Source organism: Bos indicus, chromosome 22, assembly GCF_029378745.1.
Source record: "Bos indicus isolate NIAB-ARS_2022 breed Sahiwal x Tharparkar chromosome 22, NIAB-ARS_B.indTharparkar_mat_pri_1.0, whole genome shotgun sequence".
NCBI classification, from domain to species: domain Eukaryota; kingdom Metazoa; phylum Chordata; class Mammalia; order Artiodactyla; family Bovidae; genus Bos; species Bos indicus.
In genome coordinates, this window is record NC_091781.1 from 30986870 (window position 1) to 31013309 (window position 26440).

The 26440-nt window shown below is 39.5% G+C and overlaps 1 protein-coding gene across 1 annotated transcript; it reads left to right on the forward strand.

Annotated features, from left to right (window-relative positions):
- Positions 1-3148: 3148 nt before the first annotated feature.
- Positions 3149-3994, forward strand: LOC139178598 (translationally-controlled tumor protein). Its single transcript, XM_070776327.1, has one exon. The coding sequence runs from the start codon at positions 3264-3266 to the stop codon at positions 3780-3782; it is 519 nt and encodes a 172-aa protein (XP_070632428.1). The 5' UTR covers positions 3149-3263; the 3' UTR covers positions 3783-3994.
- The last annotated feature ends 22446 nt before the right edge of the window (positions 3995-26440 follow it).

A 26440-nucleotide genomic window follows, 5' to 3' on the forward strand; every position in this document is an offset into this window, starting at 1 on the left:
ACAGTGTTAGGAACAGGGCTACAATATTGCCAGACCTAAAATGGTAACTGCATTTCTGGAGTTTACAATTTAGACACTGAGAAAATTTGAGAAATAGAGAATGAGCATGACCCAGTCCTTCATTACACAGGACAAAACTCTGGAATCACGTGAAGTTCAAGTGACTCTGCTATCTCCTGTTTCTGAGAAACTTAGAAGCCATTTGTCATCCTTCTTCGTTTTCTCTGCTGCACAAACAGGTCTATTCAGAAGCTTTGCAGAAGATATTACATGTCCCTGGCCAAAAGTAGGTGTCTCACACATAGTGACAATCATTAAAACAGGTGAGGGGAAGAAAGAGATGTGTAAACAATTCAGTGATCATGTGAAAAGTACCATCCTGGTGATACTGACAAAATTATCTGGGAATCCAAGGGCCAAGCTGCAAGAGAAGGCTGAAGAAATGTCACATCAGGAATGATACTTGGATCTCCAAGGATAAGAAGAAGCCTGCTGGGCAGAGGGACTTTCATGTGCAAAGATATAGATGGGTATTTCTATGGGATCAGAAAATAAGGACTGGGAAAAGATGGCAGACAGTTCTCACAAGTCCTAAACTTCACAGTTTAAGGACTGTACTCTGTAAATAATTTTGTAACAAATTCTTCCTGTATCATTTAGGAATCTCTGGCTCATAGAATAAGTAAATGAAATTTAGATGATATTAAAGAAGGAATTTCTTGATTCAAATAACTGGAAAGTCAAAAGTGAGATAGCTTCAGGTGAGGTTTGATCTAGATGTCATAATGTCCTGTTCTGCTATTTTCTCAGCTCTTCTCTCTTCCATGTGGTGATATCATCTTTAGGCAAGGCACTACTCTTGGGAGCAACAATATCTGCAAGCGGTAAAGTCAGGTCTCCTGGGCCTAATAGAGTCATGTACTTAACGTACTCAGCCTCTTACCAAAACACGCTATCCTAGCAGGAAGATATGCTGATTGGTGTAAGCATCCTCCAAGAACAGGAGCAATCCCATTCAAACCACATGACCAAGAATGAGAGAGGTAAAATATAGTAGCTGTTCAGTTCAGTTCAGTCGCTCAGTTGTGTCTGACTCTTTGCAACCCCATGAATTGCAGCACGCCAGGCCTCCCTGTCCATCACCAACTGCAGTTCACTCAAACTCCTGTCCATCGAGTCGGTGATGCCACCCAGCCATCTCATGCTCTGTCGTCCCCTTCTCTTCCTGTCTCCAATCCCTCCCATAATCAGGGTCTTTTCCAATGAGTCAACTCTTTGCATGAGGTGGCCAAAGTATTGGAGTTTCAGCTTTAGCATCAGTCCTTCCAAAGAACACCCAGGACTGATCTCCTTTAGAGTGGACTGGTTGGATCTCCTTGCAGTCCAAGGGACTCTCAAGAGTCTTCTCCAACACCACATTTCAAAAGCATCAATTCTTCGGTGCTCAGCTTTCTTCACAGTCCAACTCTCACAGCCATACATGACTACTGGAAAAACCATAGCCTTGACTAGACAGACCTTTGTTGGCAAATTAATGTCTCTGCTTTTGAATATGTTATCTAGGTTGGTCATAACTTTCCTTCCAAGGAGTAAATGTCTTTTAATTTCATGGCTGCAGTCACCAACTGCAGTGATCTTGGAGCCCCGAAAAATAAAGTCTGATACTGTTTCCACTGTTTCCCCATCTATTTCCCATGAAGTGATGGGACCAGATGCCATGATTTTCGTTTTCTGAATGTTGAGCTTTAAGCGAACTTTTTCACTCTCCTCTTTCACTTTCATCAAGAGGCTTTTTAGTTCCTCTTCACTTTCTGCCATAAGGGTGGTGTCATGTGCATATCTGAGGTTATTGATATTTCTCCTGGCAATCTTGATTCCAGCTTCTGTTTCTTCCAGCCCAGCATTTCTCATGATGTACTCTGCGTAGAAGTTAAATAAGCAGGGTGACAATATACAGCCTTGACATACTCCTTTTCCTATTTGGAACCAGTCTGTTGTTCCATGTCCAGTTCTAACTGTTGCTTTCTGACCTGCATACAGGTTTCTCAAGAGGCAGGTCAGGTGGTCTGGTATTCCCATCTTTTTCAGAATTTTCCACAGTTTATTGTGATCCACACAGTCAAAGGCTTTGGCATAGTCAATAAAGCAGAAATAGATGTTTTTCTGGAACTCTCTTGTTTTTTCCATGATCCAGTGGATGTTGGCAATTTGATCTCTGGTTCCTCTGCCTTTTCTCAAACCAGCTTGAACATCAGGAGGTTCATGGTTCACGTATTGCTGAAGCCTGGCTTGGAGAATTTTGAGCATTACTTCACTAGCGTGTGAGATGAGTGCAATTGTGCAGTAGTTTCAGCATTCTTTGGCATTGCTTTTCTTTGGGATTGGAATGAAAACTGACCTTTTCCAGTCCTGTGGCCACTGCTGTTAGCCAAAGGGAAAAATTTAACCAATCGATATCTAATACTTCCTTCCTATATGATGGTGTCTCAGTTGGAATTGATTCCTAGAAGGATTGGCATCCAAGTCTCCTTAAAATGATTAAATTAAGACCAAGAAGCAGCAGAGTATGTATATTTTCCTATTTTTTACACAAGGAATGTATCATTGACATGTTTGAGACACAGAAATGAATGATACAGCTAAAAAGAATTTCTTCTAAAATTTACTCTCCAATTCATCAATGTGTATCCACAAAGGAAGGAATAGAGACTGAATCAAGTACATTTCAAGATTCTTAAAGCACGTACTCCTAGAATTCCTCTTTAGTTCACATTTCTTTAGAGTCTACTTTTTTTCATGTTAACAGAGACCAGAAAGAGTTTAAAGCTGATGGCAACAAGAAAATTGAAATAAGACATTTATTATATTTTTATTTTGTGTTTCCCAAAATGTTTCCCTTGCGTAAGCTTCTAATATCTGTAGCTGTAGATGTGTCATCATTACTTAGCTGGAATGTTTGCATTATTAGAACCACATTAGGCAGTAAGCAAAAACACATGCCCGGGAGTCTAGTTATGAGATTTGTGCATGTTTTCTTTGAGTTGAAACAAAAGAATAATGACCAGCAGCATTCAGCAACTTAGCCTTGTCTCTATCCTATTAGAATCATATTCCCAGGAGAGAACTCTGGTTTTTAAAAGCTATTTGCGCTTTTCCGCCCGCTCCCCCCTCCCCCCGAGCGCCGCTCTGGCCGCACTGCGCTCGCCCTGAGCTCCGGGCTCCTGCTAAGCCAGCGCCGCTGTCGCCTCCCTCCAGTCGCCATCATGATCATCTACCGGGACCTCATTAGCCATGACGAGATGTTCTCCGACATCTACAAGATCCGGGAGGTCGCGGACGGGCTGTGTCTGGAGGTGGAGGGGAAGATGGTCAGTAGGACAGAGGGTAACATCGATGACTCGCTCATTGGTGGAAATGCCTCCGCTGAAGGCCCCGAGGGCGAAGGTACCGAAAGCACAGTAATCACTGGTGTCGATATTGTCATGAACCATCACTTGCAGGAAACCAGCTTCACAAAAGAAGCCTACAAGAAGTACATCAAAGATTACATGAAGTCAATCAAAGGGAAACTTGAAGAACAGAGACCAGAAAGAGTAAAACCTTTTATGACAGGGGCTGCAGAACAAATCAAGCACATCCTTGCTAATTTCAAAAACTATCAGTTCTTTATTGGTGAAAACATGAATCCAGATGGCATGGTTGCTCTGCTGGACTACCGTGAGGATGGTGTAACCCCATATATGATTTTCTTTAAGGATGGTTTAGAGATGGAAAAATGTTAACAAAGTTGGCAGTTACTTTGGATCAATCACCTGTCGTCATAACTGGCTGGCCACTGCTTTTCATCCACACAACACCAGGACTTAGACAGATGGGACTGATGTCATCTCGAGCTCTTCATTTGTTTTGAACGTTGATTTATTTGGAGCGGAGGCATTGTTTTTGAGAAAACGTGTCATGTAGGTTGTCTAAAAATAAAACGCATTTAAACTCATTGGAAAGAATGCCTCTTAGTTTAATATGTCATATCTAAATCCATCCTTGTAGCCTTCCTGGAGCAGCTAGAGTCTGGTTGTAGCCTACCACTAGAAAGCACCTTCAGATAACGTCTACAGTGAAACCACTTCCGGGACTTGGACTATACAAGAGTCAGAAGTAACTGAGTTTGGAGTAAAGGGAAAGACCATGCTCATGACAGTGCCAGCCAGCATTTGAAGTGGATTGCTCACACGTTTCATCACCTACAAATGGAAGTGGTTATCTGGAAGAGTTTACAAAAGAATAAAGAGAGACTAACACAGTTGGAAAAAAAAAAAAAAAAAAAAAGCTATTTGCAAATGTAGAGCGACTTTTTTATTGTAATTTTTACAAGGCAGATGCAGAAAAGAGAAGGGGGAAGCCCAAAACGTTCTGAATTGAGGATATCATTTTGTTTCTGAAATGATTCCTGAATGACCAGAATACCAAGGAAAATCATGATTTCTTATTTAGTAATGTAGGGAAGTTTTCCCATTTGCAGTTTTTAGCTTGTGGAGAATTGGTGTGGAACGTTCAGATGGATGATGTACCTTGATTAGCTGGGATTATAGTAATGTACTGAAAGTCAGGCCATAGTTTATTTTTATTCCTAAGACAGTAACATGTACATTATCTTATCCAAAGCCCGTAAATTAAGTCAACTGAACTAAACTTCATGATGTACCTCAATTCAATGTATCTTACTAGACGGAATCCCTACATTTTTGACACTTTGGGCAGGACATCCATTCATTTGCTGAATGTTTATTGAGTCCTACTATTTAAGTGAAGAAGAACTAAAGAGCCTCCTGATGAAACTGAAAGAGGAGAGTTAAAAAGTTGGCTTAAAGCTCAACATCAGAAAACTAAGATCATGGCATCCAGTCCCATCACTTCAAGGCAAATAGATGGGGAAACAGTGGAAACAGTGGCTGACTTTATTTTTCTGGGCTCCAAAATCACTGCAGATGGTGCTTGCAGCTATGAAATTAAAAGATGCTTACTCCTTGGAAGGAAAGTTATGACCAACCTAGACAGCATATTAAAAAGCAGAGACATTCCTTTGTCAGCAAAGGTCTGTCTAGTCAAGGCTATGTTTTTTCCAGTAGTCATGTATGGATGTGAGAGTTGGACTATAAACAAAGCTGAATGACGAAGAGTTGATGCTTTTGAACTGCGGTGTTGGAGAAGACTCTTGAGAGTCCCTTGGACTGCAAGGAGATCCAACCAGTCCATCCTAAATGAGATCAGTCCTGGGTGTTCATTGGAAGGACTGATGTTGAAGCTAAAGTGCCAATACTTTGGCCACCTGATGCGAAGAACTGACTCATCTGAAAAGACCCTGACTATGGGAGGGATTGGGGGCAGGAGGAGAAGGGAACAACAGAGGATGAGTTGGTTGGATGGCATCACCGACACAATGGACATGGGTTTGGGTGGATTCCGGGAGTTGGTGATGGACAGCGAGGCCTGGTATGCTACGGTTCATGGGGTCGCAAAGAGTCAAACACGACTAAGCAACTGAACTGAACTGAATTATTTGCCAGGTATTGTTTTAGGGCTCTGTAGATGAGGAAAACAACACAATAGGTATCCTCACAGAATTTAAGTCAGGAGAGGGTAAAGGAATAATTACAAGTTAGAGGAGTATTTTTAAAAAGAAAGGAGAAACTAATTAGTAAATAGCACTGTGAAAACACATGAAAATTGTATATAACTAGTCTACATGGCTGGAGAAGGCGATGGCACCCCACTCCAATACTCTTGCCTGGAAAATCCCATGGACAGAGGAGCCCGGTAGGCTGCAGTCCATGGGGTCGCTAAGAGTCAGACATGACTGAGCGACTTCCCTTTCACTTTTCAGTTTCATGCATTGGCGAAGGAAATGGCAACCTACTCCAGTGTTCTTGCCTGGAGAATCCCAGAGCCGGCGGAGCCTGGTGGGCTGCCATCTATGGGGTCACACAGAGTCAGACACGACTGAAGTGACTTAGCAACAGCAACAGTCTACGGGGCAAGTAGTCGGAGAAGATGTCCATGAGGAAGTGGCTTTTAAGTTGAGATCAGATGCAGAAAACTGGATTAAGAAGATGTGAGATCACACATAGACACACACATACTGGAATATTCCTCACCCATAAAAAATGAAATTCTGCCATTTGTAGCAATATGAATGGGCCTAGAGACTATTATGCTTAGTGACATAAGTCAGATAAAGACAAACACGGAATGATGTCACTTATATGTGGAACCTAAAAAACAATACAAATGAAAGCTCACGCTAAACAGAAACAAATTCACGGATATGGAAATAAACCTATAGTTATCAAAATAGGCGAGAAGGATGGGGAGGGACAAATTAGGGCTATGGCATTAACGGATACACACTACTAAGTATTATAAATCAATATTGCATACCTCAATTTAAAAAAAAATATAGATGAGTAACAGTTATTTGGGTCAAGTTTAAGTTGAGAGAGAGCAGGATTAAAGGCAGGATTCAAAGACCAGAGCAAAATACCTACAAGGGTGCTCATACCAGCAGTGACCTTAAAGTGGTGACAAGTCCTGGAGGGTCTTGAAATTAAGGCCAAGTATGGGAACTTTATCTTACAGGCAATGAGAAGCTACTGTTAAATCTTAATTGGGGTGGGTGTGTGTGTGTGTGTGTGTGAGACATGAATAGATCTGGATTTTACATGGTCCGTCAAGTTGCTGTACAGGGAATGGTTTTCAAGATGTGTAGAGATGACAGCCATAAAACTTTCATTCTTGGTGTGAAACTCTATTTCTTTCTTCTTACTTGCTTCAAGATGGCAAAGATCCCTGCCTTAATGCCTTCCATCACATGATCAACAATCAGCAGATTCATCCTGACAACTGATTTCAACCAAGATTTTATGGAATTGAGCAGTTTTGTGCTTTATGTGCTCTTTTTCCTAGTGGCTAAGTAGTCTGGTTATTGCCCCACTTTTAAGAACAAAGCTCTTTTGGAGAAAGTCAGAACCAAAGCCAACTATCTTCCAGCATTTGAATTAGTTCCACTAAATTATCTTCTTTTAATCATGCCCCCCATATCCCATATTACAGCCCCTTAAGATTTTAGTCATATGACACACAAAATTTTGAATGACTAATTTTCTACTTTTACCTTTTAAGAATTGTATGTCTCACATTATATGTAATTATGAGAGAACATTTATGTCCCCAGCAAGAGACAGAAGAATGTATAACCCAGAAGGACAGAAATGTTCTTTTTAATTCAATCATTCTATTTTTCAAATCATCAACAAGAAATCAAATACACTGGGCTGGATTATACAGAAAACAAAACAAAACAAAACAAAACACAACTTCCCAGTTTTCCGGTGCAATTCCAGGATGCAATTCTCTTTTTGCTGTGGCCACTAGGAATGACGAGACTAGATTCAGGCCCATCTCTGTTCTTTGCAGATGTCACTGAATGTGCATCCAACAGCCTAAAAAACCTAGAATTCACCCACACATTCGTTGTTTCTTTCATTCTTTTGCCCAGTTTTTCTCTTTATTTCTCATGAATGTATTTAAGTTATCTAGAGAATTTTTTAAAAACAATGTGGAGGTATAAATAAATTAAGGTTTGGCTGTCTTAGATTCTCCCCCTAAATGCCTTCCTACCAGGCCCTTTTAAGTGTATTAACGTAAGTGCTAAATAGTATTTCAAAATCAGGTTTTCTACTTTGAAATAGCTGTGGGACTGAAACGCCCCAAGGCAACACAAACAAATTACCTGCAGTAATTGCCACCAATCTCCCAAATCTGACTGCAGGTAGCCAGACAAGATAGTGAAAGCCAGAATTTGGCCCCAGCCATCTCAATAACTGATCTAAATGGGCCGTGTCTCTGAAAAGACTTCACACCTGCAAGGTCAGTTCAAAGGGCTGACCTTAGTGAACTAGGGCTGGAGAACACTTCCCTGCAGTGGTGGCCCCTTCTGTGAATATAAACAGGGCTTCAAAGGGGAGGGAAAGGTCACCTGAGAGGGGTTTCACCAGCAGCACTGCCAGCAGCCCCCTCTCCCTACCATCAGCAGAAAGCCCATAGTGCCCAACAGCATTCTTAACTAGGAAGAAAATATTTCAGTCTCATGCTTGCTACAATCACTAAAGAAAAAGTCAGGCCATCCACTTTATTCCTTTCTTTTGTAATCAACAGGTCTTTAAAAGAGAGTTTTGTTGTGTTTTATTTTTTTTAAGAGAAAAGGAAAAAGACAATGAATATTAAAGTAAACGGTTTGGTAGTTTAAATGGGTTTAGTCAATTTTAAGGGCTACCCTGGTAGTTCAGACAGTAAAGAATCTGCCTGCAATGCAGGCAACCCGGGTTTGATCCTTGGGTCAGAAAATCCTCTGAAGAAGGGAATAGTAACCACTCCAGGATTCTTGCCTGGAGAATCCCATGGACAGAAGGGCCTGGTGGGCTATAGTCCATGGGGTCACAAAGAGTTGGACACAACTGAGCAACTAACACTTCAGTCAATTCTAGGCCATGGCTAGTTAGGGTGTCAGTAATGCCCGCAACCTAATGTTATTCAATGTTCAACAATGACTTTAAAACAAGTAGCTTTTGGAAAGTTATGTCTTTGAAGTTTCATTAATTAGTCATATCATCGGGAATGTATGGCTAAAGTAAATTACAGTGTTTAAAATATCTACTCTTTCAATGTGAAAAATGAACGGATCCTGCTTCCTTGTCTTTACACTAATGAAGATATTATTAATTGGTTTAGCAAAAACATAGATCTAACCATAATGTGCAACAGTTATTAAAGATAATTAACTACAGATCATTGGTTTGAAACATCTAGTCCAAAATGATTTCTGAAGGGCACATTATTCTACGAGATAAAATAATTAAATTTCTAACTGCTGCACGAGACAACTGTGGCATATCTGGCGTTTTAATTTCTTTTGTTCTATTCTCAGGGTACTCTTACTGTTTTAGGTTTTGAAAAAGCTACCCGTGTTTCACAGGGAGCTCTCTGTTCAGCGTGTTCTGCCGAAATCTTTCATGTCTACAGAAAAATTATGATTGAAAGAAAAGGATTACAATGACACTAGACCTCATAAAAAGCCCACATAAGTTCGGCTGCTCTTTTACTGGAGAGGGGAGTCTGGTAAATCAAACAAATAGAAAGCTAAACAAGTTACTCTAATGAAATTCCTTTCAAACACATCCCTCACAGAGTCGATTTTAAAAAATTGGAAAGCCTCACTCACATTTGCAAAATAAATAAGGGAAAATAAAAGTATGAACTTGTGGATTAATGAATAATGTAATTATGTGCATACACAGAAAATAAAATTAAACAATTAGAGTAAAAACCACTGAGACACTGAAACTGAAAACTGTATTAAAAGCTGTAAGATAAGAGGTGAAAAAAATCTGACCCTATTTCTCAAAATTGTTTTACTTGGTTTTTACTAATTGAAGATCAGTAAAATTAAAGGGGAAGAAGAATTAAGACAGATGTAGCTTTAGGAATGCCAAATAAAATTATGATCATAGTATGTAATTTTACTAGCACATTAAGATGTTCATCAGTGACAAGTTTAAAATCAGATCTGAAGACCACATTCACTTCAGTGTGAGATGTCCGAATTTTAAAATATTTATTGTACTATCTTGTGACCAGGAACTGGCTCTGTATTAAAACCAACAGTGAAAAATAATAGGGATGTATTTTTTTTTGAAGTAATTCAAATTTATATTAAGTCTAAATTCATAAATCCTGTCTTAATTTGTGGGAAGCCTGGTAAAAGCAATGTGTTTAAAGCCCCAGCTCAGAGCTTAGGTATAAATTATTATTTTGACAAATATTATTAATATCTTTAATCCAGTAAGTGTACATTTGGTAAAATAGACTTAGAAAACCATAAAAATAAAGGCATTTTTTTACTTCGACTTAAGCAACATGACTATGAAGATTTTGAACTTGGGAAGTTTATACTGATATTGATACTTGGAAAGAACAAAACCAAAATATTTAACACATGTCTTCTTTTGTCCAACATACCAAAAAAAAAAAAAAAAAACCCCGGCAGAAATCCAAAGAGAAAGAAAATAGCCTCAAAATGAGGCTAAATATGAATAAAGTCACTACAAGCTCCTTACTATAGAGCAATGTTTCTGGAGATATGTACTATGAGCTGCTAGTCACCTAAAAAGAAAGAAAAAATGCTTTGTGGTCAAAGGTTTGAAAATACTGCACACAGAATGCTCCTTATTTATGGTCACATTAGGGTTTTCCTGGTGGCTCAGATGGTAAAGAATCTGCCTGCAACGTGGGGGAAACCAGGTTCAATCCCTGGATTGGCAGGATTCCCTGGAGAAGGGAATGGCAACCCACTCTAATATTGCCTGGAGAATTCCATGGACAGAGGGGCCTGGTGGGCTATAGTCCATGGGGTCCCAAAGAGTCAGACACAATTGAACAACCAACGCTTCACTTCATAAGCAAAATCAAAGGTTCTGAAAAGTCCCACAATCACAATATTCACTTAGCTTGCAAATGTTTGTTTTCCTAGAACACGGATTCACAGGGAAATCGTATTCTGTATATCACTTAAGGGGACAGAGCTTTAAGGTCCCTTGTGAAGCTAAGTTTGGTTTGATTTGAAGGCCCCTTTAGTATCCCCTGGTGTCACAGTCTTTCACCTTCAGCTGTGATTCCATTTCTTTTTCTTACTGAAACCACTTTTAAGATTTTTGTTAGCTATTTGCAACTCTGCTGCTGCTGCTGCTGCTGCTAAGTCACTTCAGTCGTGTCCGACTGTGCAACCCCATAGACAGCAGCCCACTAGGCTCTGCTGTCCCTGGGATTCTCCAGGCAAGAACACTGGAGTGGGTTGCCATCTCCTTCTCCAATGCATGAGAGTGAAAAGTGAAAGTGAAGTTGCTTAGTCGTTTCCGACTCTTCGCGATCCCATGGACTGCAACCCACCAGGCTTCTCCGTCCATGGGATTTTCCAAGCAAGAGTACTGGAGTGGGGTGCCATTGCCTTCTCCAGGGAGTATTTAAGTTGCTTTATTATCCTTCCTAGGGTTATTTACTTTTCAATGTCTTGTTCTAATTGTAGAATATAAGACCTTAAAAATAAAAGGATACCTGACATTGCCAAGCTTGGGGCGGGGAATCTTTAAATCTCCCTGACAGTGTAACACACTGGTCACTTCTCCTTTCACAGATGGGGAGGCAGAACCTCCCGTCTTGTCAAAGGACATGTAGCCACTAGCATCCAAAGCTGAGGCTTGACCCTCTGTCCTTTTATTGGCAAATTCAGGGCTGTGTTTTCTTATATTTTTATACATACATCTAGAGGTAAATATCCTAAATATAATCAGAAGTTCCAAACTTGAAGCCTTCAAGATGCATTTAACATGCAGATGAACCTGTTGTCTGCCCAGCGCTTAATTTATAAATGATGGAGAATTAGTTTGCAACAGTTAAAATTCAGGAGATTCCATAAAATAGCCTAGATTCCATCTTATGAGGAAGCAGAGAGTCTTGTGATATCAGACACACTGGCTGGAGCTATTAAGGTCATTCAGTTTAGAAAGGGCACCCCGTTCAACCTCCCTTCAGCTCTAGCCCCCAACAGTCCTTTTGAGCCCTGCCTTGACATGAAGCAAGAGGACGTAGCCATTGATTTCCTTTCTCATGTTGTTGCTGACTTTGTACCAGGCTTGATTTACTTACACCTTGAGATGTCCTATTTTCAGAACCTTCTCTCAACCACCCTCTATATCCTCTTTTTCTAATACAAGCACCTACTTTTTATTTTGGCTGCAGGGCATGTGAGATCTTAGTTCCCCAACCAAGAATGGAACCTGCATTCCCCGCACTGGAAGCGTGAAGTCATAACCACTGGACTGCCAGGGAAGTTCCCAATATCGTACCTTTCTCTTATGATTCTTTTCTGTTTGAAAATCTTCTTTATCTTCCTAATAGGAGACATAATGTAAGTTGATTGCCAGATGTTACCATTTGCTAAATCACTGGAACATAATGGTATTCAACATGCCAGGTGAGATTAAGGACTCACCCACGACTTTGGGTCACCCTGATCAAAATCTTTGGCTATGCCAAATCCAGCGTCACCATCCTACTGGCTGTCTCTCCCACCCCAGTATAGCAGGTGTGTGTCACTTATATTGCATGAGGTGGGGAAGGCAATGGTAGTTTTAACTAGTGCCCCAATCATATTCAATCAGAAGACTGTACTTCCCCTTCATATATGATTCACTTTGCATCCTTTCATAGGAAAGACGTCACAAATAACTGGAACAACAGATGGTTCATGACGTTTAAGACATGTGGATGTATCCTCCTCTGCCAGATTTCACTTTATACAGCTTAAAGAATGTATGATGTGGGACTTGTCTGGCAGTCTAGCAGTTATGACTCTGTGCATTCACTGTATGGGTACAGGTTTAATCCCTGGTTAGGGAACTAAGATTTTGTATGTTGTGCGGTACAGCCAAAAAAAAAGAACATATGTGTGTGTGTGTGTGTGATGTATGTTTCCACCTAAAACAGAAGAACTCTCCACCAGTAACAGATTCATGTTGATAGTGTATCAGCAAACGATGAGTTTACATGAGAGATAGTTTGCTTCTAGGACATTCCCCCAAATCAGAAAACTGAGTGGGCAACAGACACATTAATAGGCTTCTCAATGCAGCCTGAGCTTTGAAACCTGACCTGTGGCTCTCCCTGCCTCCTCTCTGGATCAGCAGCCTTGTACTTGTCTGTACTCTGTTGCTGCAGGACTGAGCAGAGGGGAGGTTATGCATGCGCTGTCATCAGATGGAGAGGTGGAGCCATCTGCTCAAACTTCTCCAGTTATTGTTGGCTCAGTATTGGCAGCTTTGGTTTGGTTCTTTTAACAGTTCATTTAACTGAGGGGGAGGGAATGGATTCACAGGAGGCGGCCCTGGGTATTGGAGAAGTTTTGTTGCAGATTTTCTGCTCCTCTTTCCAACTGCCCCTTTGTATTTCTTCTCTTTTCTCTAACACACTCTTTTTCTTTCTTTCATGGTAAGAAACTGCTACTCCTGGATGCTTTCTGAGTCAGTTTTTCCCAGCAGTGACCCCAAGACACGCACCACCAACATGCAATATCATTGATTCATGATATTTAAAATACTGGGTACACAATGTCTTCTGGGGTATGTCTGTTGCATTTGAACTACATCCAATAACACTGGTTCTTACCAAACTGTCAATATCTTGAGTGCGTCCTGTTAGGTTTTCTAGAGGTTAAAAAAAGACACTGGACTATTTATTCTATCAAACTTTTTTCCAAATCTTATTTTCTGGGTGGAGGAGTTTACAGTCCTTATCACTTGTCTTTCCCTTAAAAGCTGTCCTTTATTCTCACTCTCTCCCATGTAAGACACCACACCTTCAGGAAAATGGTAACTGTATTTAAATAAGATCGCACTGACTCCAACCTGCTCTGACTGCTACCTTGCTTTTCAACTGTACAATTGAATGCTTATACAAAGACATATTTGACATTCTTCTGGTTCAGTGGCATACCTCTACAATGATTCCCCTCTTTTCCTTAATGAAAAAAATACATATATGGAAGTTTTCTTTTAAAATTTATGGAAGTAGCAAGAGCCAAAGACAAATAATGAGGCTTGCAATTTGAAAATGATTAGATAGAAAATAAAGAGCACTGAGCAGATACTAGTTCTTTTGCTATTAATCTACTGTAGAAGAAATGTAAGAAAGGTCAATGCTGAAAGAGGAAGTACAATTGGAAATTCCTTTCAAGAGGAAGCTTATATTGCCAAGAAGGGGAAAAAAAGGAGAGTCCTGATCAATTTACCAATTAAAAACATACAGTATGACACAGGCCACCATATTCTCCCTTCTTGGCTATAGTTTTTCCCCACTCAACTCAAATGTATCCTCACATTCCTTCTTATCTCCAATCCCCCAGGTGGGCAAAGGCAAAAGAACTACTGAATGCAGGGGAGAAGATGGAATTGTACTGACATTCCTGTGCCCTTTGACATGACTTTGATATTTTCATTCCTAAACAACCAGTCACTATCTGCGGATAGCAATCATGTCTAAATTGTCTGTTGCGTAGGTTCAACTATATCCTAACAGGCCAATTGATTTCATTTCAAATGAATGGTGCCTTCTACCAAATGAAGAATCAAGGATAAAAATTATGAAGACTGATGATATTTTAATAAGAACATCAGAATCAAGAGAGAAATCTGAAGTCAGTTATACCAACTGTATGACTCCAGGGTGTCACCAGGATTATCTTGTCCCCAGTTTCCTGTAAAATAGTTGCAACAAAACAATATTCACTTTATAAGGTAGCTTGCGAGAACTGAAGGAGGTGATGACTACTACATCTGAAAACTCAAACAGGAACTGGGCAGGGAAAATAAATGAGTCAAGTGGGCTGGGTATAAGAAAATGCAAGGAAACTGGGGGTCTCAGATTCCAAGGGACTGGTGGAGCCTGTAATAATCCCAAGGCTTTCTGTCCCTCTGAAAAGGGTCAGCTGTTTTATTCAGCTCCAGCCAATTTCTGCAATGGGAAAAATAGAGACCTGGTATCGCCAGATTTTCCGGGAAGCTGGAAATCGGGACTTTTTATATTGAAACCTTCCAATTTTTAGTTGTTGGCAATTAAGTCAAATTTAAAGCACTGTGCAAGCCAAACAAAACACATCTGCAGGCCTCATAAGCCCAAAGAGCCTCCACTTGTGACCTCTGGTAGATGTGAGCCTGTCTGTAACAGAACCTGCCTCATTACAGATATTCCATAAATATCTGCCTCATTTTTTCCTTGTGTATGATATCCAGGATAAGAAAAAAAAAAATTGATTTGATTTTTCTCTAAAGGTATCATGTTGTCCACTTTTAAGGCTCAGATTTATTAGTTAAGGCATATTCCAACAAGTTTACTGAATCTCACTGACCATGGAAATGCTTACCCAGGTTATAGCTTGGGCTTTGGACAATTTAATTGGATCCTGTGACTTTGAAACAGAACTTAAATTTTTGTTAGAAAACACATACTTAAAAGATAGCTGAGATGCCTCTGAATCATATCACGGAAAAGTCACTCTTTCTGACGCGGAGCTAAGTTTCTTCAGATTCCAGTAAGTGAGCAGTTTTCCATTCAGATTATTTTACTTTGTCTTCAGAGAAGCAGGACTTTGTTTTAACTGGTCCGTCTTCATGTTGCTCCCTCCTTAAGTAGTTGAACTTACTTTTTAACTGTCACATGCCAACAAAACAGGTTGCTTAATTGGTTTGACCTTTCACAGTATTTTTTAATTTTTCAATCTTAGTTTCATAGTTCCATCTGGCCCTTTAAAACGACATCTGGTTAACTGTACTTAACCAGCTGATCACTGTACAGTTATTTTTAAATGTAATGTATGCTTAAACAGATGTTATTTTTATAGATGTGGATCTAAACTGCACTTGTGTACGTGCTATGTCTGCATAAACTCTTTCTGCAATTCAAATGTTGACACCCAAAATTACAAGCCAGAATGCTTATGAACTCCACTATTATGGTACTGCACTTTTGTGCTGCTTGTTAGGTAAACATCAATTCAGTTCTTTTTTTCTCTCTTCATTGCACATAAATAAAACATTAGCATTTAGTTTATAAAGTGATGAACATTTTGCTGTGTTGGATTTAGCTTTATAAATACAACTGCTGTCAGCAAGAAAAAAGGATTTATTGAATAAATAATAAGAAAGCTAAGGGAAAATGAAAATATATATATTATGCAAAACATGGTGTCTGTCAACAGGTCACAGAGGAGCCTCCACGCTTTTGGTGTTGCTGTCGGAGATAATTCCATCTCTGACACACTGCGTCTGAAGTATTGTGAACCTTTCTCTCATGGTATTGTTCTTAGAGTTAATCCAGGAAGCACACTAGAGAAAATAAATTTATTTTGTAGATCTCTGAAAGCTTGACTATCCAGGGCATAATTAACATATCAAACAATTTAAACGTCTTCTTAGAAAAGCAGGGAAGATGTTGAGAAGACTTGGGAAAAAAGAAAACCTCAGTGGTCATTCCATCCTCTTTATTTATTTATTTTTTCTATCAGGAAAGAAAAAATGAAAGATGACAGCAGTCTGGGCATACACTGAAAGATTTTCCAACTTGGAAAACATCCTCACATCTGGTCTATCCTGTTTCCATGAGAACACCATCTTGCCAGACTAAGAGATCTCACCGTCAGCCTGGGTAGTGTGTCTAGGACTCTGGAGTGAGTCTGACTTGGGACAAAGAAAGTGGTCATCATTGCAAACACTTTCCTGAGAACTTCCACAGTCTCGTTCTCAAGGTTAAAAATTGCTGTTAAACAGAATACCTCAGTAATTGATAGACATTTTCTCTCTCCTGAGTCCATTTTCTCTGAAAAACACTGCCGAACATCTGTTCATAAACAGTCCTTCTGTGAAAACACTGACACAGGCCTTGAGCTTCTACCGGCTCAATTCCCCTGCCATGCGCAGATGGCACAGCGTATTTATACAGCTGAAGCCGGGTGGCAGAAGCCCAGCCGTGTCTCCAGGTAAGACTTCAGGCAAACACGTGCGGCCATTCTTCCGCCTCACCCCAAGTTGTTCCAGGGGTTCCCTCTGACACAAAGACAAATTGTTTCCCGCTCACGTGTGGGATTTGTTGGGAAAATGACCTTCGGCAATCAACATCTAACTCTACAGAGGAAAAGACGTTTCTCATCTTTATAAAAGATTCCACATATTAATGAAAAACTAATTAGGTGGCAGAGGTATTTGGGAAACTGAGTAGGATTGATGATTTGGTTGCTTTTTTCGTGTGTGGCCTCTACGCTTTATGCGTGATGTCGAATTGAAAATTCATTACTGCCACTAAAAGCAAAAAGTTCATGGTTAAGGGTATAAATAATTAACATTCAAGTTTTCAGGAATGACCACGAGGGGAGAAAAATGTCATTATTAATGAAAGAAAACATCTCCCACAAAACTCCCTTTTGTTTCTCCTGTTACACATGAAACGGAGATGGGTACAAGGATGGGACTTTTTTTTTTTTAATTTAACTGAGCTTTTATGAAGAAATATTAATATTTAAGAGACTTACAAAGCCAGGTGAACTTTGGCTGCTTTTCAAATCTGTTTTCCCTATTAATCACGAAGATGCTGATTCTGTGGCGTTCTCTAAAATTGTGCTTTCTTAGAAACTAGACAAATTTCAAGGACAAGCAACAGCCAGCTCCTCATGGCCTAGGGAAACACTAGCCGTAAGTAAAAGCAGGATGCTGGAGCTTCCGAAGAGTTTAGGGGCCCCAAAGATCACTCAAATAAATAGAACAAGTCAGTCATACACACGCATAACCTAGGTTTATTTGTACCTGTCTCTGTGACACAGCTGTGTTGCACATGAGAGCTGGGATCAGGGAAATACATCTACGGTACCTTAATATAATATAAACTATTCATATTTTATTCTCCATGAACTCCACAGGCAAATTCTTGTTATATTTGACCAGCTGGGGTCAAAAATGTTATGCAGTGCTGGGAAGATTTTTGCCCTAACTTCAATCTCCATTTGAGACATGAGCTTTCTGGTTTGTGCATTTCAAACATGTTTCCACACCATTTATGAACCCCTAACTTACTCAATAATCTTCATCTGTAGCCTGAATGTCTTACCCATTCAGGCTACAGAATCAAATGGCAGCGATTTGCAAAAGAAAAAAAAAAAATTGCCTTTTGAGAATATGATGTTTAAGTGTCATGTCTTACTGGAGGAAGACAGATGAACTAGAGGACTCCTGAAAAAATTCTTTCAGGGAGACAACTGTAGGAGATTGTTTCTATATTATGGGAAAAGAGTGACATTTCCCGTTTGTGCTTCTCTAGCTATTCCTCACCAGAAACCTCAGCTAAAACAGAAAAAACAATCAAAATGAAAATAAAGTTGAATCTTTAAATCAGACACCAAGACTGCTTATAACTAAGTATTGAATTTCACTGTTGTTTAAATCAAATTATACAGTTAGGAGCATTAGAAGAGATCAAAAGCAAGTGTTTTACACTTCAGAAAACACGTGTTACATTAGGCCAAATTTTTCCAGTTTTGGTTATTAAGTTCTTCTATTGACATTTCATTTCTTCCCCAGGAAAATTGAAAGTTGAGGAATGTATCTTCACTTCTACTTAATGTGTGCCCATAATAATAGGAGCCTAAATTTGTTGGAAATATTTTTATCATATTTTATATTACCACAGAAAAATAGGTTCACTATGGCATTATTTATAATAGTGAGAAAAATGGAAATAATACTAACATCAAATAAGAGAAGCCTGATTAAGTAATTATTGACATGGGAAAATTATGTCATACCTTAAGTAGAAAATATAAAAATAAGTAATTGCATATACACTGTACCATCTCAACTAGGAATATGACACAGGCATGGGGAGAAAAAAACCTGGAAAAAACATGCTGTGTATTAAAAATAACTTTCTGGGTAGTAGGTTTATGGGTTATTTAAACTTTCATCTTTTCATGTTTAGGTATTCCCCAAATATTTTACATGACCGTACATTATTTTAACAAATAAAAAGATGTGGTAAAAAGCATAATAGAGATATTTCTCCTAAGAAGTGCATTTGTTATCTTAGCAAGAGGAGTTTTGGCATCTTTAAGCAGAATATAAATAGATATGGAGTATACTGAGTCATACTGTGGACAGAAATTTATGAAATTTGTGAAGGAAAGATTTCGGGAAGTCTTTTTCTTCCCAGTAAGGTACCACAAGATACAATCATTTGCTGCCTAGACACTGAAATGAATCCTAGCAACCCCCCTGACTGTATTCCTTTTGCCCTCCCCCCACCTTCTCCTTCATTCCTTCCCTTCCTTGATATTTATTGATTACTCCCTCTGTCCCAGGTGCTCAGAATGGGGGTTGAAACCTAGGAAATTGTAGCAGAGGAAGTGATAACAGTCAATGAGCAAGCAACAAACTATGCAATGAATAATATCACAATTGTGAGAGCCGGGTGCCCCTGAGGAAAGCAGGGGTGAGCAGCCTTGTCATCTGCAAACGCAGGACAAGTCTTCTACATGGCAACCACACTTGTGCTGAAAACAGAAAGCATCACAAAGAACTGACTGGTAGTACCAAGTTGGGGGGGATACTCGAGGGAGCGTGCTGGTCCCACACTGAGTGCTTGGCTTTCCTGTCATACACCCTCTCAGCACTCCAGTGGGGTCAGACCCATAGGACACACTCAAATTTACTGAATTAGCTTGATTTGGAAGATATGCCACTTAAGTGTTCATAACAGTAGGCCCTAGGCAGATAGCATCAAATCCTACCAGTCTATATGTTACCTGAATTCCACCTCTGTTCTGGTGGAGAGGCCTGTCTTCCCAAGGTCCATCTGACAACCAGAGATACTCTGACTCACTGTTCCTAATTATAGAGGCTTTACCTGTGGAAATATAGAGAACCTGGAGAGTTTAAAATGTACCCTCCATCTAAATGCAATGAAAGTTCATCTCTATAGTGTGTCTTGATGTAAGTCAGTAATACATATAATACCAGACAGTGCAAATTTATTACCAAGTTCCTGGACTGCTCCAACCACATTTCCAATCATTATAACACCAATGTCCAGTGATCAGTCAGTGCTATAAGCCTATGTGGCTAGCTGCTTATAATTCTCAGTATTTGTACTCAATAAAAATATGTGGGCTTAATCTCAGAATTGTCAAAAAGAAGACACATAGGTTGGCCCAAACCCATCATTCTTTTTGAATTTGTAGCAACTGCTTTCCACAAAAAGTATGCCCACCCAGATAAGAGGAAAAAAAGAATTTCTGCTCTGATTCCAAGTGGCTTAGTGGTGAAGAATCTGCCTCCCAATGCAAGAGCCTCAGGAGACATGGGTTTGATTCCTGGGTCAGAAGATCCCCTGTAGCAGGGAACGGCAAGCCACTCCAATACTCTTGCCTGGGAAATCTCATGGACAGAGGAGGGCTACAGTCCATGGGACAAGGACGTGGACACAACTGACCACATACTCATGTCAAGGGTGACTTTGAGTTACTTTTCCTCACTTGGTTGGTCAAATCAAGCATTTGCACACTTAAAAATATAAATAGTTCCTCCTCTTGGTTTGGGAAGAGCAGTGATTTACCTATTAATGACTGAATATCACTCTCAAGTATGATCAAATTCAAGAACTAAGAAAAATATACTTTATGATCATGAGTGATAATACATTTTTCATAGAATAATATCGAGTAAGCGAAGGTCGTGATGACAAATACGGGAAATGATAAACCTTCTGTCACCAATGAAAATAAGATGTTGAACATGAAACTAATATTTCTATTGCCTAGTATTTAAAAATCTACCATAAATAACTATTGCCTTCCAGACATGTATAATTGATCCTACTCGCATCAACAGTAAGTTCCTTTTTAGTTTTTTTCTTCTGTTAACTTCTTTTTACATGGTATTATTTTCCCTAAATGGCATTTCCACTGACAACTATACCGAATGCACTGTATAATTATCATGTCTTCAGTTTCTTCTTCTACAGTTCTTTTTAATTGCAAAATAATACCCCTTTGAAGCATGCATCTTTGATATCTTAACCATCGTTGGGTCAATATAGCAGTGTGCTCATTATCAATATATTTTAAATATTTCATTCTTTTTAATGCCTCATTTTGTTTTCCATGAACTGCCAAGTAATTATGCTTGTATCAGGATAAATAATTAACGTTCTCTGGAGCAGAACGTCTATTACTTTCCGTTTTTCTTTCTCTTTTCCTCCTCAGCCATGGCAGCATAATAAATAGGCATTTACCTGGAATGACTAACTGTGGTCTTTTCTTGGGGCAATAGTAGCTTATCGATGATTCAAGAACTCCTTTTGGTGAAGCTGTGAATTACCCAGAGTGGAGATTTCTGGCTTCCTAATTTCTCTTTAAACTGAGCAAAGCTGCTTTCATTACATTGTTAAATTATCTTCTGTCCTGCTGTGTGTCCTAATCTATCCCCTCAAAACAGGGTATAGGTTGTTGAGGCTGTATGTGCAAAGGCTATTTACATGCATAAAATTACTATTTCTCATGCAGAAACACCTTTAAAGTAAGTCCTGGCTATATAAGGCAAGAAAAACATGAACATTTTCAAAAACATAGGTTTAGAAGAACTTGCATGTGAGTGACAAGTTCAGAGACAAACTAAAACAAGGTGAAGGTCAGTAAGGAAGGTTTAAGAGAAAAACCATGAGGTAGTTGAATGGAGCAAAGTGAACTGCGACACAGATCTCAGTAAATTACATGTCTTCACTGACTGTGAAAATTGCATCTTAGCAATTTGGAGGATACATTCCTCTAAAGTACTAATCCAGAAGGAAGGGAAAAAAGGTACTCTAGTACTAGCTGTATGATCTTGCACAAGTTACTTAACCTCTCTGGGATGCAGTTTTCTCCTCCATGAAGTCAAGCTAATAAAAGTGCATGAACACAACTCTATAATGCCAATTTCGTAATGCAGGTTGTTATTTAAAGAGAGCTTTCAAGTTGCTACATTTCTTCAAGCTAAACCTCCCAACATCTTCGGTTGTCCTTCAAATCAGACGCTTTCAAAGATGCACACCATTTTGGTCACTCTCCTTTTGTCTGAGCTCAAATCTCAAGGTCTCTGGTGAACTATTACTACTCCAAAAAAAGAGTCTGAACTGCACAGGGCAAAACAGGGTAACTCTCTTCTCCCCTTTCATCCAGCCAGAAATCTTAAATAGCTATACTTTTAAATATTCAGCTTTCTGGTTTTATCTGTTTTTCTTCTCCCCTTTGTATTATTAAGACTGATAAATGTGTTGCTGATTCTTTTCAACTGGCACATCTGCTGATGACTGGGCTTAGTGCCAGTGACACGATACAATGTGGTAACGCCTGTTCTAATCCCCGCCTTTATAACAGTGTTAAAGCCAAGGGTTCATCTTCAATTTTAAGTCAGTATCCTCATCTACAAAGAATAGCTACATGGTGAGTTGATAAATTCACTTTTAGGAATAAAAGCAGAACTAGATTTTCCCTTTAAATCAATTAAGTGAGAGGAAAGAGGATAAGAGCTATTTACGGACATTGTAAAGACCACTGGAGAAGGGAATGGCACCCCACTCCAGGATTCCTGCCTGGAGAATCCAATAGACAGTGAAGCCTGGTGGTCTACAGTCCATGGGGTCACAAAGAGTTGGACAGGACTGAGTGACTTTCACTAAAGACTATGATATGAGGAAGGGGATAGTTTACTTCAAGTATCTCTCAAGTGCTAATCTGGGATTGGCTGGTCCAAGTTACATTTATCACAAATACTGCAGAAAACGAAAGTTCAATAAAGGGTTGAATTTCGTGACTCCTTTGGAATGATTCTGCATAAGATTTATGTTGTAAGTACAGTCACTCCCGGATGATATGACAAACAATACTACCACATTTTATACTCTGAAAATTAGACCTAGATTAAGAATAGGACATTTTCTATTTCTCGTGTGTATTTCGCTAAATTCATGCTCATGTAGTTTCAGAATCTCATTTCATCCTAAAACCTTACTGATTTTTTTTATAATTCATACAAAATAATATAGGTCAGCACCTTCGGAGTGCAAAGGAATGGTGGGTTTAGCTGGGAGGTGTGCAATAGTATTCAGTCAATATAATGTCTAATATGTCATCTTTCTTTAGGGATTTGCTAAATTACATGATTCAGGTCCAAACATCTGCAATTCTTTCTAAAACCCTGAAAATAATGTCACATCTCCACTCCTATCAATTATAATATTTAAAGAAGAGGCAAAAAAAAAAAAAAAAACTATGATGTAATCTCATGCTCAGTGATAACCGCCTCTCCTGCACTGGCAGACAGATTCTTTACCACTGAGCCTCCAAGGAAGCCCTGACGTAAAAAGTGTTCCAACTTTCACAGAAAGAGTTTTATGGTGGGAGTCAGGTGTGGGGTCACACAGAGTTGGACACGACTGAAGCGACTTAGCATGCGTGCATGCACTGGAGAAGGAAATGTCAACCCACTCCAGTGTTCTTGCCTGAAGAACCCCAGGGACGGAGGAGCCCTGTGGGCTGCCACCTATGGGGTCGCACAGAGTCGGACACAACTGAAGTGACTTCACAGTTCACAGGTAAAAGGCAACATAACAAAAAATGTAGCAGTTTCCTCTATGCTCCAGTTTATTCAAATACAAGTTTTCCAATACTGCTGAGGCAACATATAAAAAGAAAACTTTAAAATGGACAATAAATTATTATCCTGTGTACTTCTTAAGCAATCGCTTCCTACTTTGGAGGGTGACTACAATGTAAACAAACCTTTTAAAACATATTAAATTTTTTTTTTTAATTTTAGTGCAGGAGAGTTATATTCTTGATCTTTGTATGTTTATCAAATCAAATAGAAACAAACACAATTCAGGAAAACGATACTGTTAACAGAAAAAATGTTAAATCCTGATAATAACATGATTTTAATGAAAAGCTCTCCCATATAAAACCTGTGTATAAAATACTATTTCAGTTCAGTTCAGTCGCTCAGTTGTGTCTGACTCTTTGCGACCACACGAAGCACAGCACACCAGGCCTCCCTGTCCATCACCAACTCCCGGAGTTCACCCAAACCCACGTCCATGGAGTCAGTGATGCCATCCAGCCATCTCATCCTCTGTCGTCCCCTTTTCCTCCTGCCCCCAATCCCTCCCAGCATCAGAGTCTTTTCCAATGAGTCAGCTCTTCGCATCAGGTGGCCAAAGTATTGGAGTTTCAGCTTCAACATCAGTCCTTCCAATGAACACTCAAGACTGATCTCCTTTAGGATGGACTGGTTGGATCTCCTTGCAGTCCAAGGGACTCTCAAGAGTCTTCTCCAACACCACAGTTCAAAAGCATCAATTCTTCGGCACTCAGCTTTCTTTATAGTCCAACTCTCCCATCCATATATGACTACTGGAAAAACCATAGCCTTGAATATCTAGACCTTTGTTACCAAAGTAATGTCTCTGCTTTTTAATATGCTGTCCAGGTTGATCATAACTTTCCTTCCAAGGAGTAAATGTCTTTTAATTTCCTGGCTGCAATCACCATTTGCAGTGATTTGGGAACCCAAAAAAATACAGTCAGCCACTGTTTCCACCGTTTCCCCATCTATCTGCCATGAAGTGATGAGACCAGATGCCATGATCTTACTTCCTTTTCTGAATGTTGAGCTTTAAGCCAACTTTTTCACTCTCTTCTTTCACTTTCATCAAGAGGCTTTTAAGTTCCTCTTCACTTTCTGCCATAAGGGTGGTGTCATCTGCTTATGTGAGGTTATTGATATTTCTCCTGGTAATCTTGATTCCAGCTTGTGCTTCTTCCAGCCCAGAATTTCTCATGATGTATTCTGCATAGAAGTTAAATAAGCAGAGTGACAATATACAGCCTTGACATACTCTTTTTCCTATTTGGAACCAGTCTGTTGTTCCATGTCCCAGTTCTAACTGTTGCTTCCTGACCTGCATATACATTTCTCAAGAGGCAGGTCAGGTGGTCTGGTATTCCCATCTCTTTCAGAATTTTCCACAGTTGATTGTGATCCACACAGTCAAAAAGGCTTTGGCATAGTCAATAAAGCAGAAATAGATGTTTTTCTGGAACTCTCTTGTTTTTTCGATGATCCAGCAGATGTTGGCAATTTGATCCCTTTAGTAAACATTTTAAGAAATGGTTAAGATCCATTAGCAACATAAAGACTGTCACTGTTTATCTTGTAAAACCATCTTGAGAGCAGCAAGATGACACTCAAGTTTTACAAGATTCATGCCTCAGTGGTGGGTGTTATAACAAAGGAGCAGATCTAGGGCAAGATACCTACACAGTCAGACTAAATGGTTACAAAATTTGATGCAAACAAAGGGGAGTTTGCATAACTAAATTTTAAACCTTGTATCTTAGAAATGAGATGGCTCTACAGGATGGTAAAAAGTGCCACCACAAAGTGGTCTTCTAATGGATTCAAGTGAATCCAGCCTTTATACACTGTCCCTCTGCTTTTATTATGCCCTTCTTCATTTTCTCACTTTGTGACGTTATTTGTAAAGCTGAGTTTCATTCATGCTTGGAAATAAGTATTTTAGGCACTTCCGAAAGAAGAACTCCAACTAAACAAATACTTAGAATCCTTTTCTTTTTAATCTTTGAAATGACAGAGCATAACATTTTCCCCTGTTTTCCTATGATATGAGATTCAGTTCAGTTCAGTCGCTCAGTCGTGTCTAACTCTTTGTGACCCCATGAATAGCAGCACACCAGGCCTCCCTATCCATCACCAACTCCCTGAGTTCACTCAAACTCACGTCCATCGAGTCGGTGATGCCATCCAGCCATCTCATCCCCTTTTCCTGTCGTTCCCTTTTCCTCCTGCTCCCAATCCCTCCCAGCATCAGAGTCTTTTCCAATGAGTCAATTCTTCACATGAGGTGGCCAAAGTACTTGAGTTTCAGCTTTAGCATCATTCCTTCCAAAGAACACCCAGGACTGATCTCCTTTAGAATGGACTGGTTGGGTCTCCTTGTGGTCCAAGGGACTCTCAAGAGTCTTCTCCAACACTACAGTTCAAAAGCATCAATTCTTTGGCGTTCAGCTTTCTTCACAGTCCAACTCTCACATCCATACATAACCACTGGAAAAACCATAGCCTTGACTAGACAGACCTTTGTTGGCAAAGTAATGTCTCTGCTTTTCAATATGATACGAGATTACAAATATAATAATGTTCTTTCACCAAAACTGTTCTTAAATCAAAAAAAGACTATAATATATACATGTCTCAGGGAAAAAAGCAGACAGGTAGAAGGGAAAAAAATCTGTCTGAATTAAGTTTTCAAACATTGCTTCTTTGTATAAGTTTTGTCTATACTAGTTAAACACAAAGAGATTAATAATCTTGCACAGGACAAGGATGGAAGCAGTTCAGTAATGGAATAAATATTCCCAATAGAAAGACCTGTTTTCTATCAGAAAGAAAAGAAAATTTTAAAAGTAATACTCATTAGGTAAACAGAATTGTTTGTATAAATATGAACTGTGGTATTGGAGAAGACTCTTGAGAGTCCCTTGGACTGCAAGGAGATCCAACCAGTCCATCCTAAAGGAGATCAGTCCTGAATATTCATTGGAAGGACTGATGCTGAAGCTGAAACTCCAGTACTTTGGCCACCTGATACAAAGAACTGACTTATTTGAAAAGACCCTGATGCTGGGAAAGATTGAATGCAGGAGGAGAAAGGGATGACAGAGGATGAGATGGCTGGATGG

Bases quoted from the DNA above. Each gene is read 5' to 3' on its own strand.
- LOC139178598 (XM_070776327.1), top strand. From the start codon at position 3,264: ATGATCATCTACCGGGACCTCATTAGCCATGACGAGATGTTCTCCGAC.